Below are 22,307 nucleotides of genomic sequence, written 5' to 3' on the forward strand. Positions count from 1 at the left end.
TCATTGGGTAAAGGAACCTTTTTTCATATATGGTGGTCCTGTGAACATATTCAAAATTTTTGGTCCTCTGTCCTTTGGTCAATGAGAGCGGGGCCTGAGTATTTCCATTTCATTGGACCTCTGGGTATATTTACTGGGCCTTTACAACAAAAGGGGGACATCAGTGGCAAATCCGTTTCAAAAGAATGTGTTTTGCAGCTGCTAAGTGTGTTATTGCTTTAAAATGGAAACAGTCAGTTGGGCCAACTTTGCTGGACTTGAGAGTGAAATTGATTTCCTTGAAAGCTTTGGAGCAATTGACTGATAAATATCATGGTCATTTTGACCCAGCTAGTGTGCTTTGGACACAATTGGATGTTTTACAAGATTCAGAAACAGTTTGTTAGACAATGTTGCTGTTTGTATTTCATTTCTTTGTGTTGTACAGGTTCTCGAATGCTGAATATCTATTGATATCTAACAAGTTTCAGTTTTGACAGGGGAGATAGGTAGGTGCTGATTATGTATCTATTCACATCAGATGGATTGTGTAATAGGATTACTATATGTCTATTTTTTGTGATTGCATTTATATTCTTGTTGCTCTAATTGGGGCGGTTGTAAGATTTCTTTTGTTCATCCCTAAGAAAACAATAAAAAATATGTTAAAAAAAAGGCAAGCAAAAACAAACAAGGACTACTTTATGGGATTCCAAAGGGGAAGTGAGGCAAATTTGGAGTAACCCATCAAGCTGTCAAGTCACCAATACCAACTACATGTGCTGAGATGAAATATCTGGTGGGATTTAAGGAAAAATCTGAAGATAAAAAGCCTCATACAATGATACTAATGTGGAAAATCTGCACATGCATGTCTTGCTGGTCTTTAAAGCTCTGACAGCTTTATTTTTCTCCAGCCTAGGCTCTGTCAGATGATATCACTCATGCACAAGAACTGAATATCCTGGCTGTCTTCATAAAGATTGGGTTTGTAATTGAGGTCAAAAGGAAAAGAACCTACTGGGCCTGACCATAGATTTCTTAATAAAATATATTGATCCAATAAGGGATATTGGAACCCACAGAGAATATAAGTACTATCCCAAGACCATGTGCATAATGTCTCAAGACTATTTCATTCCATTCCTAGTGCCTCTCCCCTCCTTCTCTTACTTCCACAGCTAAATCACCTCATGAATGCCTTCCATCTCTCTCTCCTTTCCTGAATATCAGCCTTACCTTTTTATCCCTCCACAAGTCCATCTCAGTCTACAAACCCTCTTTCCATGAATCTAGCTCACCCTTCTCTCCATCACCTCCTGTACTTCAAAATAAACTCTCCCTCCACTGCCTGATCATGCTTTGGCTCCCTTTCCTAGGTCAACTGTGACATTTCCAGTGCAGCAATGTTATGAGCAGTGCAAGTTCAACTTTGTGCCAGAAATACAGCTCAAGGTAGATGTTGCACATACATCTGGATTAACTGCTTGTCATGTCCATTACTTCTTCCTTATTAGCCTTTTCCAAGCAGCCTTATCTCTGTCACAAGTCCTTTCACCCCACCAACCTCAACACATCATGACATGCATGCACTTCATCTACTACTGGCCTTGGCTTCACACAAAGTGTATATACCTCTTTCTACCTGCCACTCCTGGCTCCTCACCTTCAAACTTTGGCTCCCCAGCCCATAACTCTCTATGCAAGATTCTAAATCTATACCTCTTCTCCACACCAGCCACAACCAGCATATGCTATAAGTACCTCTCTCATTACCTGTTAGATTTGGTTCACTGTGTCTCTCTCTGGGCACCAACTGAATTTCTCATGCTACATGGTAACATTCATGTGTCTACTCAGTATTCCCTGCAGCATGTGCACCCTTGTCATCTCTTGATCATAGTGGGCCATCATTGTGTTTTCATCATCAGAACCTGCACTAGTATGTGCATCCTTGCCCTTTGCTCCCTGATGCATGCTTGAACCACAAGTGCCTTTCTATGAACTACCATAGAGATTATACTATGCAGAAGATGATACTTGCTGTTTGACCAAACTGCTCCTCCCCCACTTTGTATCCTGTAGCATATGACAGTCTCTATTCCTGTCTCTTTTTTTTTACCTTAGTATATGGCATGCTCTTGCCCTGTGCTCCCTAGAACAAACAGCAGTATTCACGCCCTTCACCCAAGCCTTTACCTTTGGAAGCACTGCTGACTTTTCTGGACTTCTGGTTTTCTCTGATCTGCTGTTTTTATCCACCGGCAGCACCTTGATGTCCACCTTCCGCACCTTTTCAAGAATAGGGATGCCCAGGATCTGTGCTATCTTGTCAAGTTCAATCTGCTTAGTCTCTAAGATGTCACACTGCTTGCGCAGTTCTGTAATCTCCTTCAGGATGTTATCCTGCAGGCGGTTCACCTTCACCAGCAGGGGATCTTTATGGCCATCCTTTTCTCTTCGCTTCTTGCGTAGCAATTCCCCTGGTGGGACCAAGTGGAAGAGCAGAAAGCACATGTTACAGCTCTCAGCTTTAGAGGCCTCTAGCATTTCACATAAGTACTAAATGGATGCTTTTTAATTTTGCCTGAGGGAGGTGATAAGAAAGGTTATTTTAGGAACTAAAAATTCTGGGGACATAAATCTTGTACATAAAGAAAATGGGGCCATATATAGCCTTTATCTACTCTCCTTAGACAGTGCAACCCCATTTTCTAGGAAATAACTGGACAAGCTATTTACTTTCAAATCCTGAACTTTCCATCCTCACACTAATGAAAAGTCCAACTACACTAATCATTAATGCTTTATTGAAATGTCATATCAGTCTGAGCTCAGCTGGCGAACAACTGCCAAAGTTTAAGCAGTATAGCACATGGGTACAACAAAGAGCTCCTGCTCAGCTCATCAGCTCCATGTGCAAATTAGTATCAGAGACAGACAGTCTTCAGGAGAAAGAACTTTGCATTCTCCTAACAATCAGATCTCTCACAGCTGGAAAGTCAGACCTCAACTTATGCTTTTCTTTGGTAGCTCACAGGGAGTTACAGTCAAGCTTAGTAGGCATTTTCCTGTACCTGGATTGTTCACAATTCAAGTTTGCACCTGAGGTGTGGAGGGTTAAAGTCGCAAGAAGCATCGGTATGATTTAAACCTTGGCTTCCTTGATTCTCAGCCTGGTGCTGTAATCACTAGGCAAGTCCTTCAAAAGTTCATCAATGCTCGTATGCAACTATTAAGGTTTTCTTCTACTATTACTTGACTTTCAGATGAATGGCTCTCTCCAGTGTTCCTCCAATGCCTACAATCTGTACAGTAGGAATCACTAGCATGTTATGTACTGCTTTTAGCTCTAAGTGGCCTAAGGAATAAAAATCATAAGTTCTCATACTAAATTTATTGATCTCTCAGTGAGGTACAGGTCCTTGGTGGCAGGTGACCAACTTACCTCATGCAGCTATGGTTCATCTCAGATCCCACCAATGCTGAGAACCACAGGTGCTTTTCTATGGACTGCTGTAGTAGGGACTGTATGAGTTTATCCTATGTAGCACATGGTTCTAGCATGATGGGCCTGGGAACTGTACCTTGCTGTTTGCGCAAACTTTCTAATTCTGCCAGTAAGTAAGCTATCTTCTTCTGCTCTATCTCTCGTTCAGTCTTCAGTTTCTCTCGCTCTACAATGACCTGAAAGAAAAGGGGAGTCCAGGAAATGAAACAAATCACTCAATCTAACAGACAATGAAAAGAAACAGCTAATTAGGATAAGGTATAAGCAGACCTCCCTGAAGCTTTAACAGTGATGAGCTGTATATAATTACTGTATTAGCCAAAATGCAACTTGAGTTACAACTGTATACTGCTTCTCCTTAGCAATAAGATTTATATGTAAAGTTATTTTACATACAGATGCATTTTTCATATTAAAAGAGGGCAAAAACTGAACAGAATGAGTAAAAAAAAATAAAAAAGCAAGCCCTGCTCAATTTTTCACTTCCTACTTTAACGTCCAGTTAATCCAGGTCCCCTTGCTGTCAGAAGTCAGTGCAAGACCTCCCAACAAGGTTGAAGCATTTTGTCTTCTTGAATGCTGGCAGGGATGAACCCAATAGTAGGAAATCGTACTCATATCCAATAGCAAAAACGCCATGAAATGGTTATACCACAGCATCTCTCAGAGGACTGGAGATGATTCTGGGATTTCTTGTTCACAACAGAACTATTGCCAAATTCTCCAGTCATTCAACTGAAGCCTGAGATTGTAATTCAATATTTTAAGTAGCAAGTATCCTTAACACCACAAATGCATAGGGGTATAGAGGCAGAAATATTTAACTTCAGCTAGTTTCCAGCAGTAGAAGCCATGAATACAAATAGACAAGTTTTCCATGTATTACTTATAACAAGGATGAAAACTAAACATGCAAAGCACTATAACAGCACACTGAGATGCTGCCAGTATATAATTCATGCTCCTCTTACCTTCTGTTTCTGAAATGCCTTATTTTTCTCATCTGAGATTATTTCTGTGGCTCTCTTTGGGGGGGGTATGGAGATCCCATCCAACAGACTGGGTATTGCACTGATAGTCTGAGCTCCAGGAGCCTCTTCAATTGGTTGAATCACACGGAGATTAGGACGTGTGGGATTTGTGGGTGTTTTAAGATTGGGCTGTTGGGTAGGCTGTTGGGTAGGCGGTTGGGTAGATGAATATATGGGCCAGCTCTGGGATGCATAAGTAAGGTAATGCCCATAGGTATCGAATCCAGTAGGAGGTGCTGGGAGATGCTGACCATAGTTTGGTGGCATCTGAACCCCACTGTACTGAGCATAGTTTGGCATTTGGTACTGAGTACCTGAAGTAGGGGTGAGTACAGTAGGAGAGGTGCTTGGTATTGTATGGACCTGTTTTTCCAATACAGTAGAGGGTATGCCCTGTCCCACCTCTGTACCCTGCTCTGTACTCCTCTTTACATATTTGGAATTAGAATAAGCAGACTTATCTCTAGAAGCCTGAGAGGACTCCAGTGGGGATTCAGAATGTTTGTGATTTGACTCTGGTGATCGAGTGTCACTGCGGCTGCGGCGTGACTCCCATGATTCTTGTCTCCGTGAGTCTGGCAAATGGCGCTCTGGAGAGTGAGTTGCTGGTTTCTTGCCGTGCAGTCGCTCCTGTGTGCGGACAGCAAGCTTTCCGATTTCTGCTACCCCTATATCCAAACCAATGGTCTTCAGCAAGTCATGAATCTGTTCATACTCCTGCTTGGAAGAGCTCTCTTCCACTGGAGGCTCTGCTGGCATAACAGGAGTTTGTGGTGCATGACTTGCTGGTAGACATTGGATGGCACTTGGGGTAGAGGACGGTTGCTGTGCTGCTTTTGGCTTTACTTCTTCCTCATCTCCATAAAGAAATTTCTCCTCATCTTCAATTTCTTTGAAAGTGCTAGGCTTCTTTACTGGTGGCACAGTGGTAGAATCTGCCAATCCCAAAATGCGCGAAAAACCGCTACCATCCTGGCTGGCTCTCTCATGAGGAAGTAGGAAGTCAGACTGGCGATCTACAGCCTCCTGCTTCGGCTCAGGATTCTCCTTTTGGATGAAACTTGTAACCACTTTATTAGTCTGTAAAGTGTCTGCAGGTACCCCTGTCTGTGAGCTACTGACAGGTTTTTGGTACATGGTCCCTGCTGTAAAGCCTTTGGTAAATCTGTTCAGAAAATTCTCTACTTCAGACGTGAATGGCTTGCTGCTCTGCGATGCTGGTGCACGGCTTGCCAGCTCTTTACCCGATACAGAGCTGCCTGAGAAGTCCCCAAGCTGCAAGAAGGAAAAAAAGCCACATTTAACAGCGACGTAATCTACATTAATGGCCATCAAAACTGGACATACTAACGAGTCATCACAGAAATGGAAATGCATAATAAGACTTTTTTTATATTAGAAACCTCTGAATAAGAGCATTTAAAATATAATATTTATGGCAAATTAAAGCATGTTAAGCATATTTGTTAGGTAGAGATCCTAACAAGTACTCTAAAAATTTTGGAGAGTGAACTTCCTTTGTTAGAATCCATCTCAGATAACTCTTCTGGATCCTAAAGATCTATTTGTGCAAGTTTCAGATGTTTCATCTCTCTGTTCCCTGCAAATATCCCCACCCTAGCTTACCTCTATCCTCCTTGCATGTCCTCATTCATTCCTATACTCCTGGCACTCCTACTCTTAAATCTTTCTCTCATAACAAGCCCTTCGTCACATTGCCTATTCCTTTTTTAAATTATTCTTTCACCCTTTCCCGTTTTCATTCCTCCCTTGGTGATACAATTATGCAAGACAACTGGATAGACCAGATGGTCCATTCTCGCAATTATTATATCACGATAAAAGAAAGGAAGGCCTATCTGAATTTATTTACATTCACACAAAGGGCCTATCTCAATTTATTTACATTCACACAAATAAATCTTTGATCCTATATCATTACAGTGCTTGAAAATTCACCACTGCAATTTCATATATCAAATTAGGAAAGAAAAATATCTGAGTTTCTGCACACTGGACTCTACTGCCAATGATACTTTAGTCAGCTGAATTGAGAAATTTTCATCTTGTGAAAGTCAAGCTTATAATTTTAATACATTTTATAAAAATTTTATTAATCCCTTCAAAGTCACAAAATATCTAAAAAAGAAACCTTGTCTTGCTCCTCCCCTGCCCTCTTCCTCACCCCCCCCCCCTACTGCTGCATGCCTATTCCTTCATACCTCTAACATTCCCAGTGTGTGCAATAACTCCAACCTGCTGCTAGGCATGGGTCCAGGAAGTGACATAAGAGGAAGAGCCGACACTGGCACAAGCAGCAGGCTGGGGTTGGCGGACCAGTGACCTTGAGTATGGAGACCTTCTAGATGAGCTCTCCAAGCGTAAGTTGACGAATCTGTCGTGAGAACCTTTTGGTGGGGAGATGTTTGGAACAGCAAACCTCTGGATAGATTGAAAGAGAGCATCCATCATTGAAGAGATTGCTGAAGAGAAGATGTTACTGTAACATGCTGGGAAAGCAGATCAAGAGCTTGTGACCACTGAGAAGCCAGTGTCCACCGAGGCATCCTTAGGTGAAGTCTGGCAAAAGAGGTTACGTGAAACTGTAGAGGCCATGTGACCTAGAAGAACTATCATGTGTCTTGCCGAGAGTGAAGGAATGAAGGATACTTGGTGGAAAAGTTGTATGAGAGCTTCCTGACGCTGGTGGGGAAGGAATGCTCTGCGCTGCACAGTATCTAGAAGAGCACCAATAAATTGAAGAGTCTGAGAAGGCTATAGTTAAGATTTGGGAAAATTGATTTTGAATCCCAAATTTTGTAGAAATAGTATAGTCTGTTGTGTCGCTACAGTAACCCCCTGAGACAAAAGGTCTTTCATGAGTCAATCATTCAGATATGAAAAAAACTTGGAAACCATGATTTCTTAAGGCCATTGCTACTACTACCAGGCACTTGGTGAAAACTCTGGGAGATGATGCAAGGCTGAAAGGTAAAACCTTGTATTGGTAATGCTGATTTCCTACTCAAAATCTGAGATACTTGTGAGAGGCTGAGTGAATGGGAATTTGAGTATAAGCCTCCTTGAGATCCAGAGAGCATAACCAATCATTGTGATCCAAAGGGGATACAAGGACACTAGAGACAACATTCAAAATTTTTCTTTGATGAGAAATTTGTTGAGAGCTCTGGGGTCCAATATTGGCTGAAGACTCCCGTCTTCTTCATGACAAGGAAATACCAGGAATAAAATCCCATGTTCTGCTGATTCAATGGAACTTTCTCGATGGCATTGAGAACGAGCAGAGCTCCGACTTCCTGGAGAAGAAGGGTAGACTGAAGAGGGTTGGAAGGAAACTCTTTTGGAGGATGATCTGGAGGAATACTGAGGAAATGAAGAGAATATCCTTCTCGAATGATATTGAGAACCCAGAGTTCGGAGGTGATCAGTTGCCATCAATGATAGTAGTGGAGCAGATGACCTCCGATGGGAAGAGGAAGAGACAGAGATATATTGATTGAAATTATGCTCTTGAAGAGATAGTCAAAAAGGCTGATTTGACTTGGGAGCCGCAGGGTCTGAGGCTTCTGAGGACATTGCTGATGCTGCTTTTTCTGCTGCAGTCTAGACAAGAGGAGCAGACTTTGGGGTATAACGCCTCTAGTAAAAGGAAGATGGTTTATACCCCTTGGAGGCAAAAAATTTAGATTTAGGCCTGAGCAACGAGTTAAGACTTTTCATGCTTGGAAAACTTTTTAGTTGTATTTTCAATTGTGTCCCCAAAAAGTTCATCCCCCAGACAAGGAATATTGGCCAACTGGTCTTGAAGGTTAGGATCCATATCTGCTATTCTAAGCCATGCTAGTCTTCTCAGGGCCACGGAGATGCCAAGACTCTAGACAACAGCTCAAAAGCATCATAGGAGGATTGCACCAGATGCTGCCGGAGCTGTGACAGAATGAAACATATGTTTGAAATTTGAAAGTCAATGAGAAGGTAAATATTTTAAGTTGGCAGTATTTTAAATAGCAAGCAAAATAAAAGTTGTAACTGAGGACTCTATTGGCTAGCATGGCATTCTGATATAGACGTCTCCCAAACTTGTCCATTGATCTACCCTCACGCCCTGGAGGAATAGTGGCATAGACTTTGGAAGGGGCAGACTTCTTTAGAGTAGACTCCACTACCAGAGACTGGTGAGAAAACTGAGGCTTGTCAAAATCAGGGATAAGGATAATCCTATACTGAGAGTCCAGCTTTCTAGGGGTTGCTGGTATAGAATAAGGAGAGTCCTAGCTTCTACAAAGAGTCTCCTTCAGGATGCCATGCAGAGGAATTTTGAGTAACTCCTTAGGAGGATGCTTTATATCTAAGGTTTCCATATACTCCTTGGAATACTTAAGAGTCGGCCTGTAAATTTACTTCCAGGTCCTTACCCATCTACCTAATGAAGCGGGTAAATAAAACTCAGGAGGTGAAGGTTCCCGATGAGCAGCGGAATAAGGAGAATTCTCCGCTTGGGAACCATAATCTTCCATGGAAGAAGGAGATACTTAATTTACAGATTGAAGATGGAGACGGTACAGAGTTGAAGAAGCAGGTGATACAGATCGCTTACGCTTGTCCAAGCATGCAGGAGAAAGATGTTTGGATTTAGTAGGTTTGCCAGATTTGGAGGATGTGGAGATGAATGTCTGGAACAACTGGACCTATGCCGAGAAGAAAGGTGCTTATTATGTATACACTCCGAGGAAGTTGATTGGTACGTCGAAGAACGATGCTTTGGTGAATGTGTCCGATGGTTCAAGGAACGATGCTTCGGTGACGGAGACTGATGCTTTGATAAGCGGTGATTTGGTGATGGGAGTCTGACGCTTTGAGAAGCGACGCTTCGGTGAGGGAGATTGATGTCTCAAAAACTGGTGCCGAGAAGCAAGGCTCGATTACGATTGGTGCCGCCGAGGCGGTACCTGCATCTTGCATGGAGTGACACTCAGGCTGGGCTAGTACCGGAGGAGCCGACATGGGAGTAAACATCTGGAACTTGTCTCCAAACTCCAACTTAAAGAGAGCATTGAGCTTCTCCTTAAAGACCTGCACCGATACCTTGGGTGTGGATGCTGGTATCACTGGTGTTGCAGCTCGCTCTAGGTAGGATGATATCGAAGAAGATGCACCTCTCTAAGTGGAAGCAAGCTGCATTAATGGTCTCTGCTTGGCCGGTATGACTTGACTCTGTACCTTTGTGGCCTGAGACGCCATCTGAGAAGCTAGTGACTTTTTGCTGGCTTACCTGACTGAGCTATAGACTGCGACACCGACATGGAACCAGGTACCTCTGATGATGGTGATGCCTTAAATGTCAAAGGCTTGGATGGAGTCGAAGGTACCTGAGAGGCTTAGTACCGAAGAGTTGCTTCTGCTGAAGAAGATTTTTGATGGAACGCTTTTGAAATGTGGAACAACATGAACAAGACAACGCAGTGGTCTGGGCCCAGGCACGGGATTTACCACCTGTGGGGATCAGTAAGAGAAATAGTGCTTTGGCACTTGCCACACTTTTAAAATCGGTTAACGGGCGGGACTTGGAAGGGGAAAACCCCCCTCAGCCAAATCAAAGATGGAAGGCTAAGGTGGAGGCAAAGGCCCCGCCGTGAAAAAATAGCTAAGAAAAAAGAAAAGAAACGTTTCTTTTTAGTATGAAGAAAAGGAAGAAAAAATCCCAAAGGGATAAAAAGAAATTTTCGTGAGCAGGAAGGCAAAAAAATACGCAGAACGTGTTAAACAAAACTTCACAGCTCCACGGAAATCAGAACCGAGGAGACGCGCACTTACATCGGGCGGGAAGGCACTCGCGCATGTGCGATGTGGTCAATCGCGAACTTTCTAAAGTTCTTAAAGTGCAATAGTGCTTTTGCAGCTGTCCGCATCGGAGTTCCATGGATGACATCACCCATATGTGAGAATATGCTGCCTGCTTGTCCTGAGATAAATGCAATTTACCTCAATTGAAGGCTTCCCTTCAGACCTGCACTGACTCAGGATTTTTTTTCCCTCTTAATATTACTGTAAGGAACAACTGAACAGACCCTACTGGCTCTCAAACTATATGTCTTGCCGGTAACAGTGGCAAGGCTTACAGCTTAACATAATAGTAATCTTTTTATATAAATATTTTTTTATTCTTTTTTTATATATTCTTACATCAAGTGAAATACATGTAATACATCCAATTATGAAAAAAACACTTGAAATTATTAATATATGTTCTTACAATATGAATTAAATAAACCCTTTATCAAAATTTTATATCATATTAATATTACATTAGTTTTCCCTCCCTTCCCCTTCTATATGTTTTTATACGTGTTATTATATCTGATCAGTAGAATAATTTGTCAATGGTCCCCATATTTTATTAAATTTTTTAATATAACCTTGTTGTAATGCCAATACTTTTTCCATTTTATATATATGACAAATTGAATTCCACCAAAAAGTGTAATTCAATTTAGTGTAATCCTTCCAGTTCTGAGTAATTTGCTGTATGGCGATCCCTGTTAAAATTAATAAAAGTTTATTATTGTTAGCTGAAATCGGACTCTGTGTTCTCATTGCTGTTCCAAATAATATTGTATCATATGATAGTCCAACATGATTTTCTAATAAATTATTAATTTGGGGCCAAATTAATTTCCAAAAGGAATTAATGCAGGGACAAAAGAATAGTAAATGGTCCAATGTACCCACTTCTATCCTACAATGCCAGCATCTATTAGATCTACTACTATCTAATTTTTGTAATCTCGTAGGGGTCCATAAAACTCTATGTAATAAAAACAACCATGTTTGACTCATAGATGCTGATCTTGTAGTATGTATTCTCCAGGACCAAAATTTTTGCCATTGAGATGGAGAAATTATCTGTCCTATCTCAATACTCCAAATATCCCTAAGTCCTGATCTCTTTTTTTGTTTAAAAATTCATTTATATTCTTATACCATTTTGCGGCTTGGTGTCCTAGAAAATCCGCTTGAAAACAAAGGATTGGTAAACTATATTGAGTGTTTAGATTCTTCCATTCAGGGAACCCTTCCTGAATGGCCTGCTTCAATTGCATCCATTTAAAATATTGTGTTTTATCTAATCCAAATTTTTGTTGCAATTGTGAAAAACTAAGCAGTGATCCATTTATTATTATATCTTTTAAAGTACATATACCTGCTTTTATCCATTGTTTCCATACTATTTTAAATCCACCAATTTTGATCCTGGAGTTTACCCAAATAGATTGATTTAAAGATTTAGTCAATGGATCTTTTGATAAATTGCTTATATATCTTAATGTTTTCCATGTATCTATTAGAATTCTATGATCTTTATATCTCCTAGGTATTGTTATACTAATGAAATGTTCTGGATGTAAAGGGAACATGAGACGCCATTCTAAATATAACCAGTCGGGTACATTTTCCATGAGATCTGGGAGGATCCAATACATTCCTTGTCTTAAAATATAGGCTTGATGGTACCTATAGAAATTTGGAAAATTTACCCCTCCTTCCTTAATTGTTTTTTGTAATGATGCTAAAGCGATTCTGGGTCTTTTCCCAAACCAAACAAATTTTGTTAATATACTGTTTAACTTTTTATAAAATGACCCCTGAAAAAATATTGGAATCATACTCATTTGATAACAAACCACAGGTAAAATCATCATTTTAATTGTTTGGATTCTTCCCCACCAAGATAGATGTAAAGGATTCCATTGCTCGCACATTTCTGTTATTTTCTTTAATAAAAGTTTTTCATTCTCTTTAACTGTGTCATCAATTGTATTTTTTATAAGAATACCTAAATATTTTAGTCCTTCCTCTTTCCATTTAAATGAATATGAATCAAATAATCCTTTGGTGCAATGGATATTAATTGGAAGAACTTCAGATTTTTCCCAATTGATTTTATATCCAGAAAACTTTCCAAACTTTTCTATTAAATTAAGTAGATGTGGAATGGTGTCTTCTGGTTCTCTTAAATATAATAATATATCATCTGCATATGCAGATAATTTAAATTCCCAATTAGAAAATGTGATTCCCTTTATTCCCTTAGTTTGATTTATTGCAATTAATAAGGGTTCTAGAACGATATCAAAAAGTAAGGGAGATAAAGGACAACCTTGTCTAACTCCCCTTAGCAAGTTAAATTTATCAGATAAGTTATTGTTTATATTTAATCTTGCTCCAGGGGAGCTATATAATGTTTGAATCATTTTAATAAAACCAGGTCCTATACCAAACCATTCTAGAGCTTGATACATAAACTTCCATTCTACTCTATCAAATGCTTTTTCTGCATCTAATGATATTAGAAAAGCTGGATCATTCAAATTTTTTGCTAAATTTAGAGAATGAAATGCTAATCTAGTGTTATGTGAAGAGTGTCTTTTAGCAACAAATCCTGTTTGGTGTATATCAATAATAAAAGGAAGAGCTTTTGCTAATCTTATAGCTAGCACTTTAGCAATTAATTTAGCATCTACATTCATCAAAGATATAGGCCTATAATTTGTTATCAATGTCGGATCCCTGTTTGGTTTTGGTAAGACAATTATAACAGAATCAGCCATAGTTCCTGATATATTTCCATTATTTATTTGATATTGATATAAATTTAATAGATAAGGTAATAAAATATTTTGAAATGTTTTGTAAAATTCAACAGTATATCCATCTCCACCTGGAGCGGACCCAACTCTAAGAGATTTCAATGCTGATTCTACTTCTTTTAAAGATATATGTTCTTCTAAACTTCCTTTTATATGATCCGGAATATTTGGTCCAATAAATGCCTTTAAAAATTCTATACCATCTTGTTCTTTATTTTCATAAGTATCAGAAATATATAAATCCTTATAAAAATCAAGAAACTGTTTTATAATATCTTCATTACTAGTGTGTGTATTGCCCCTTTTATCCTTAATTGCAATAATCTTAGATTTTCTTTTTTTTGCTTTAATAAAATTTGCTAATAATCTTCCATTTTTATTTGAATTTCCATAATACTGTACCTGCCGACAGAACATATCTTTCCTTACAAATTGAGAAGAAATCTCATTATATTTAACTTTTGTTTTTAATAATTTCTGCAATGTATCATGTTCCCATTTAGTAATTAATTTTTTTTCTAATAATTTAATTTCTTGTTCCAATTGTATAAATTGTTTTTTAAGTTGTTTTTTCATATATGCAGAATATGATATATTTCCTCTCATTGTTGCTTTATAAGCATCCCATAAAATTTCAATGTTTATGTTATCCGAATTATTGAATTGAAAGAATTCATGCATTTTTTCTTTAATATCTTCTATAAATTTTATGTCTGCAAGTAAAGCATTATCAAATCTCCAAATTGGTTTAGAATAAACTGATATATCATTCTGCAGATCAATCCACACACCAGCATGATCTGATATAATAATAGGATCAATAATTGCTTTCATCACTTTTTGTGCTATGTTATTAGAAACGAATATATAATCAATTCTTGAAAAGGATTTATGGACCTGAGAACAGAAAGAATATTTTTGATCATTAAAATGAAGGATACGCCATATATCTACTAAATCACAAGATTGTATTAAATTATCTAATCCTAATGATTTCATAATTTTACTTGGTTTTTTATCCAAAATAGGATCCATTACAGCATTGAAATCTCCAGCTACTATTAAATTAGAAGCAGCTAGTGGTAGTAATATCTGCTGAATATTTTTGAAAAACTCCATTTGATTTGAATTAGGAGCATATAAATTAAATAAGTCCAGGGTTGTATTCCTCAGATCCATTTTAATATGTACCCATCTTCCTAATGGATCAAATTTTATTAACTTAAAATCTGCTATACATTTTTTATTTATGAGAATAGCTACTCCTGCTTTTTTTCCAATAGCCGGTGCAAAAAAACATTTGGACACCCAACCCTCTTTTAGTTTATTAGATTCAATGCCTGACAAGTGTGTCTCTTGTATGAAATAAATATCAGCTTTTTGCTTATGAAGAAAATCTAATATTTTCTTTCGTTTGATTGGATGGTTAAGACCATTGACATTAAGAGAATAAATTTTAAGAGCCATTTAATTTAATAAGTAATATTTGAAGTAAAAATCTATAAATATATTTTTGATCAGATATCCACACATGTTTAATATTTATTCTTTTATTTATTATTAAACCCTTATTTTTAAGATTTTCTTTAATTAATTTCATCTCCCTTTTCTTAACCCCCTCCCTTCCCTCCCCATTTAGCAAAAATAGTGTATACTTGGCATCACGCATATCAAGATCAGCCATAACACACTCCAAGAAGACCATTTAGCTTTCCAAATACAATTTAAGTCATTAAATATTTAAATAATATTAAAATATAAATAATTCATATATTATATATCTATGAATTTAGTCAGTTTCATATGCATTTCTTAGGATATTTTAAAATTCTATATTTAATATCATTAATTCATTAATAAATAAATAAATATAGTATTTATCTTTTATTATATCCTAAAAAGCTTTTTCCTTTCATCTTATATTTTATTATAGTAATATCATTAATATGGGAACATAATGATATAGGATCAATAGTTTCACAAGTAAAGAATCTCCCCCCCCATGAGAGATCACCGCTAAAATCACACACCAGGCACATACATCGTTTCTTCATTTATCTGAATCTCTCTTTCTCTCTTCTCATTTTTATTTTCTTCTCTTTCCTTGTCTTCTTTCTTCTTCTTTTCCTAAGGAGATTGTATTGAATAGTTCTTTACGATCTTCCAAAGTTCTTGTAATCCATTTTTTGATTTCTTTTTCTTCTTTTTTCTTCTTATATTTTATATTATATGTTCATGTTGTTTTTCCGGTATGTAAAAAAATCCATTTCCTGTGTTCCTCACGCATAGACCTTCGGGATTGTAAGTTTTTAAATTTTTAAGTCATTTTGAAGAGAGAAGAGGGAACACAATTCAAACAAGTATATATATGTGTCCGGTGTGCGATCCCGCAGCAGTCCCACCACAGGAAAAGAAAAACCTCACCCGAAAAACCATCCTCCTCAATTTTTTTTTTTTTTTTACCTCTGATATTCCCACCAATCTATTCTGTCTGTAATCAATTTCAAAGCAGGCTTTTAGTTATATTATCTTTTCTATATTACATTCATTTAAATGTATAATAACTTTCTTTCTTTTCATATTGTATATTATAATTATTTCCTGTTAAACTTACAAATATATAATTGCATTAAGCCTTTTAAAAATTTTTTTTTTTTTTTGGCATTATAGAATGTCTGTTACATTCTAATTCTATTGTAAGAGAGACTTTGAAAAGAATATATTTGAAGCTAATTAAAAACATTCTAAATCGTTGCATTTTAAAATATAGTAAATTCTTTAAAGTTATTTTTCTCTATATAATTAATATATGATGATATATATAGTACAATATTTTTTCCCAACATTTCTAATTAATAAATTAAAGACATATTATTCAAAATTAGGATGACATAGGTATTTCTTGAGTTTGAATAAATTTCTCTAGTTTCTCAGCATCATCAAATGTAAAAGTTTTATTTCCGATGGTAACCTTCATGTTTGCAGGATACATTAATCCAAACTTTGCACCCAATTCTCTTAGTTTTGGCCTCAATTCCAACAACTTTTTCCTTTTTATCGCTGTGTTTTTAGCAAAATCAGGAACAAAGTGGATATAAGCATCTTGATATTTAAGACCTTTATTTTGCTTTGCTAGTTGAAGTATTTCTAAGACCTGTTGGTGGCGCAATAGTTTGAATATAAATGGTCTTGGTCCATGTTGATTTTCTCCTCTCTTCATAGGCACTCTATGTGCTCTTTCTACCTCTATGGGATATTTTGTTTTTATCGGAAGTAGTTTGGGTAACAGATTTTCAATAAAGACTACCGGATTTCCCTTTTCTGCTCCTTCCGGTAATCCAATCAAACGGACATTACTTCTTCTTTCTCGATTAGAATAATCTTCAATCTCTTTAGTAAGTATTTCTATTTTTTTTCTATCCGTTCGAGTGTAACTTGCTTCTTCTTCTATAAGCATCATTCTTTCTTCTAGATTATTTGACTTTAATTCCAGGAGATCCATTTTTTTGTTTAGCGTTGAAACGTCCTCCGATATATTCGTAACTTTTTTTGTTAAAACTGATAGCATTTCCTTTATTTCCTTTAGTTCTTTTATTACTTCTATATCTGTCATTTTTGATCCTGTCTCCTGTTCCGGTTTTGCTCTTTTACTGCTGCCAGACATTGCAAAGTCATTCTTGTTTTGTTTTCCTGTTGCCATCCTTTTATCTTATTTTCTTTATTTAATCCAAGGTTTTCTTTTTTTTTTTTTTAATTCTTTTAGACTTTTTGTAGACTTTCAAGGTCTTTTTCTTTGGAGCTCACTTATTAGCCGACCTTCCTCATGCGTGTCCAAGCCACGCCCCCTGTTATAATAGTAATCTTATATACCGCTTCAATCTCACAGCTCAGCACGGTTTACAAGAAAGAGAACTGTGCATACGCAGGAAAATGACAATTCTATATAAAGAATTCAAGAAGAAAAAATGGAAATAATAGTTGAGATTCTAAGAATTTTTCGTAAAGAGATGAGTTTTTAATAATTTCCTGATGTAAGAATGAGATCTGGAAATCAACTTACCAAAGATCTTATCCCAAAGGGCAGCTTGGTAAGCCAAACTTCGGCTGAAAAATCTTTTAAATCGGCAACCCCTAACCGCAGGAAAAACAAAAAATATAATTTCATGAACAAGGCGTCTACCATTTGCAAAGAGATATAAGTGGAATTAAATCATGAAGAGCTTTATAACAGAAACACCCAAATCTCTTATAATAAAAGCCTAAGTGGCGCATGCGCACTCTTATCGGCTTGCTTCCATGATTTGTAGGTCCATGGCTGGCAAGAGTGCGCATATGCGCTTACTACGGCCCCACGCGCGGCAGAGAAATGTTAAAACGCGGCACTCTCTGCTCTCCAGCAATGGCATTTTCTGTACGGCGGTTTCCCCAGATTAAAAAAGAGACTACAGCGGTGGAGATAATAGGGGAAGCCGTGGCAGCTAGGAGTGCGTATGCGCGCTTCGAATCCCCCCTCACTCACTGTAAGGTAGTTTGTCGTCATCGCTTCCCCCCCAGGCGCACCTGAACCCCTGTTGACCCTCCCATCCAATCCTCCCACCGCTGAGTCCGGCAATGAAGCGTCGGGTTGAATTCAAATGCTCCCGGCAGGTCAGGAGGGGGCGAAGCAGGATCGCATATCCGGCGGAGCAGGCTCGCACACCCAGCGGGGACAGGGCAGGAACGAGACTCCCTGCAGGTGCCGGCCCGATGGCTGGAGTTCGCCGCTGAGTCTGGTGAAGAGTGGTTCCCTCAACAGGAAGCGTCGGGTCGAATTCAAATACTCCCGGCAGGTTGGGAGGGGGCAGAGCAGGTTTGCACGCCCGGCAGGGACAGGGCAGGAACGAGACTCCCTGCGGGAGTCGGCCCGATGATTGGAGATCGCCGGACTGGACAGGGGGAGCAGGTAAGGGGTGCTGCAGTACAGGAGGAGCAGGGAAGAGGTGGTGCTGGACAGGAGGGGAGGTAACAGCAAGGGAGGCCTACTGCTGGACAGGGGGAGCTTGGAAGAGGTGCTGTTAGACAGGGGGAGGAGATAACAGGAAGGGAGAAGACCTACTGCTGGACAGGGGGAGAATGAATGGGTGCTGCTAGACTGGGGGGAGACTTAAAAAGAAGGGAGAAGGGCTCCTGCTGCACAGGGGGGAGCAGGGAAGGGGTGCTGCAGGACAGGGTGGAGGTAAAAGGAAGGGAAAAGGGCTACTGCTGGACAGGGGGAGCAGGCAAGGGGTGGTGGTGGACAGCTGAGGAAAGAGAGAGACAGAAAGTGGCCAAGGAGAGAAAAAGAAATAAAGAAAGACAGACACACATATTCTAGCACCCGTTAATGTAACGGGCTTAAAGACTAGTTTAAATATAATTCTCAATTCTATTTGCAACCAATGACATTTCTGATAGTAACCTGAGACATGATCGAATCTCTTAAGATTAAATATCAATCTGACGGCGGTGTTCTGGATGAGTTAAAGCTTCTTGATGGTTTTTTTTTTTAGTTGAAGCCAAATAGATCAGATTGCAAAGGTACTCAGAATCAAATTATACCATTCAACTCTAAAGAATTCACTTTCAGCTTGCTGAGAGGGGAGGCCAGAAACAATTTGGTTTTATCAGGATTCAGTTTCAATTTGAATTTGTTCATCCAGGAATCTACTTTTTGAACAATAGAAGATATGAACTTTAAAGTGTCTTGTGAAAAAGTGGAAATGGGTATGATGATTGTTATATCATCTGCATAACTATAAAGTTTAATATCAAGAGATGATAAACTGTTACCCAGAGAAGTCAGATAAAGGTTGAAAAGTGAAGGAGAAAGGGGAGATCCCTGAGAGACTCCGCTAAGATTTTTCTATTTTGAGGAGAGTTGATCTTTGAGACGAACTTGATATGTACGGCTCATCAAAAAAAAACCTAAACCAATTATGACCATGACCTAATATTCTGATGGCGTCCAAACATCTTAGCAGGATATCATGATCGACCAGATTGAAAGCACTGCTTAAGTCAAATTGCATGATCTCACCTAGACTAAACTGCTGAAATAAGAAATCTAGTAAAGAGATCAATTCTGTCTCTGTACTATGAAGTGAGCGAAATCCCGATTGAGAAGGGTGTAGTATTGAAAACTGTTCCAAATAATTATTTAATTCGTGACAAACAAGTCCCTCCATCAGCTTAACCAGAAAGGGGATGGCAGCGATTGGTCTATAGTTGCTGGTCAAGGTAATTGATTCTATTGGCATCTCTAGTGAAAAACATTTTTTGGGGAGGTGGGGGAAATGGGGGGAGGGACCCTTGTATAAACCCTTCTGATGCTTTTTGCTCTCCCCTTCCCTCCAGAACTTTACCTGCTTGCAAGCACTTTCACCAACTCCTTTGATTCTAAGCATTCTGTCCCCTTGCTTCCCTACTTTGAAGTACTCCTTCCTCACCCATTACCTTCCCACTCTGTTTTCCCAACACAGCCTCTGCCACCTTTTTTCCTCTCCCAACCTCCAAGCACTCCCCTTCCAGGCACTCTTGCACTCACCCCAACTTCTTGATAGGCCTTATTGACAGCAATCATCTCAGCAGTTTTTCATGATTTGAACCATGCTGGTGGCAAATCCTGAAGCTTTCTGCTATCTTGAGCTCCGCCAGCATCTTCTCCATTGACTGCTAGAGCCCAGGATTTTCCTATCCCTACCATTAGAAATGACTGCTACACTACAAACATTTTTTTCTTTAGGGGAAAAAGGTTACAGAAAAATAGAACTTTGATCACTTATTACTATTCTTATTTTGAGCAACAAACTTTCCCAAACCTCTACCAACCACCTCCCTATGTTTTGTCCCTCTCTGCAATGAATGGACAACATTCAATTGATTTGTATGAGATTTTGTCAGACCTTCCTGGGCACAGCAGTCTCTGGCTCTGGCTCAAGGCGCTTTTTCAGGATGGATTTTACAGGTACAGTCTGAACCTCATCTTTTTGCTGATGCAGGAGGTTCACACCAGAAAGCCCCAGTGGATTCACTGACCCAGACCGCATGAAATCAGTGCCTGAAGACTCATGGGACAGAGCATGGTTGTGCTCTTCCTGCCCCCGCTTCCTTGTCAGCTCTTGCTCCCAGATTTCCTCATGCCGATATAGGGATGGGCTGGGGCTCCTTCGGTACATAGTGGTCCCCGAGGCATAGCCTTTGTAATCGCTTGTCTGATTTTGTGATGGCTGCTGTTCTTCATAGCGAGGGCGCTTGGATGGGTAAGAGTCCATCATGTCCCTGTCAGGAACACTACTATGGGGTCGGAGGTAGTCATCATCATGCCTCAGTAAGTAAGGACTAGGAGGTTGCTCTTCACGGGAAGGGTATCGTTCTGGGCCAGGAGAGGACGATAAACTTTGAGGGAAAATTGGCCTATCGGCAGAATCATCCCTGGGAACAGAAAGAGTTAAAAATGAACAATGGGTCTGATTAATACTCCCAACACAACATTCATACACAATACTATCAAAACTCCTCTTGTGATTGTTTAGGGGGGAGGGGGATTAATTCTGAAATGGATATTACAAGAATATTAAGTGTGATATTTGAGTATAAAATGTTATATTTACTGTTACACTTATTATAAGTATTGAAAATAATAAAGAAGTGGGGGGAAAAAAAACTCCTCTTGCAAGAACATAGCACAGGACTGTGATCTCTCAACCTTTGTTGAGCCAACAGGCAAGAGACCAAAGTGACAGCATTTCAAAGGAAAAATTGTCATACCTGATCATTTTCTTTCCCTTAGTATCAGCAGATTTATCCAGACATGGGGATTAAGTCCATTTACCAGCAGGTGGAGATAGAGAACACCAATTTGTGACTTGTGATATACAATGGCATGCTGCTCCTGGATTATTCAGTATTTGTCATAACAAAGCAGAAGGAGCCAAAAAAGCAGCCCCTAAAAACACAGCAGCACTCCTTCCTCATCTCAAAAAAACTTGTGAACCAGATAGAAATATAGTCCCAATTCCTGCAGAGTGACAACTATGTACAAAGGAATAGAGACATAACAGTACACCATCACTAGGGCAGGGCTCTAGAAACATTTGCTGAGACTAAGGAAAAGAAAATTACCAGGTAAGATAATTTTTCCTTCCCTGTCATCAGCAAATACAGAAACACGGGATGTAGCAAATCAGTACTCAAATTGGGTGGGAAGATGACAACCCTGCAGCAAAAAATAATGCTCCAAAAAAAATAAATAAAAAGCCTCCGTCTGCAGTGCCACATGCACATGGTAATAATGCCTGGTAAAAGTATACAAGAAAGACCACATGGCTGACCTAGAAATTTTATCCAAAGGACTGAGACTTAGCCAAGATGTAGACCAGGGGTCCCCAAAGTCCCTCCTCGAGGACGGAATCCAGTCAGGTTTTCAGGATTTCCCCAATGGCTATGTAGTGCATGCACATAGATCTCATCATATTCATTGGGGAAATCCTGAAAACCCGACTTGATTCGGCCCTCAAGGAGGGACTTTGGGGACCCCTGATGTAGACAATGTCTGAGTCGAGTGATCCCATAGGGACAAGGCAAAAATCTTCACCACCAAAACATAGGCTGAAGATACAGCCTCGCAGATCCATCATGCAATCGTTGCCTTAGAGCAGGGGTAGGGAACTCTGGTCCTCAAGAGCCGTATTCCAGTCGGGTTTTCAGGATTTCCCCAATGAATATGCATGAGATCTATTTGCATGCACTGTTTTCAATGCATATTTATTGGGAAAATCCTGAAAACCCGACTGGAATACGGCTCTCGAGGACCAGAGTTCCCTACCCCTGCCTTAGAGGCTGCCACACCTTGAGCAAACAGATGATCCGAGCGACAAGCCTCATTCGTGATTTATAAACACTTCAACACCACCCTGCAAACGTGCGAAAGGCAACTGCTGAAATTGCCCTGGATAATCTTCTTCCTGAAATGATGGAAGAAATAGCGGCTGATTCAAGTGGAAAACACCTTCAGCAGGAAAGAGAGCACCACGCGAACTGTAATTCCTGCCTCCGATAAACTCAGAAAGGGTCCCAACAAGAAAATGCCTGAAGCTCAGA

General features: G+C 39.3%; 1 protein-coding gene across 1 annotated transcript in view; it reads right to left on the reverse strand.

The window, feature by feature from the left end:
* Positions 1-22,307, reverse strand: part of ZNF318 (zinc finger protein 318) — a 71,077-nt gene that overhangs the window by 22,115 nt on the left and 26,655 nt on the right. Inside the window, exons 3-6 of the mRNA XM_033937235.1 lie at positions 20,111-20,639; positions 4,462-5,796; positions 3,567-3,666; positions 2,179-2,462 (exon numbers count right to left, since the gene is read on the reverse strand). Of these exons, the coding sequence (XP_033793126.1) occupies positions 2,179-2,462; positions 3,567-3,666; positions 4,462-5,796; positions 20,111-20,639 (2,248 nt within the window). The remainder of the gene's footprint in view (positions 1-2,178; positions 2,463-3,566; positions 3,667-4,461; positions 5,797-20,110; positions 20,640-22,307) is intronic.

The sequence above is a fragment of the Geotrypetes seraphini genome, chromosome 3 (assembly GCF_902459505.1).
Source record: "Geotrypetes seraphini chromosome 3, aGeoSer1.1, whole genome shotgun sequence".
Classification (NCBI taxonomy): domain Eukaryota; kingdom Metazoa; phylum Chordata; class Amphibia; order Gymnophiona; family Dermophiidae; genus Geotrypetes; species Geotrypetes seraphini.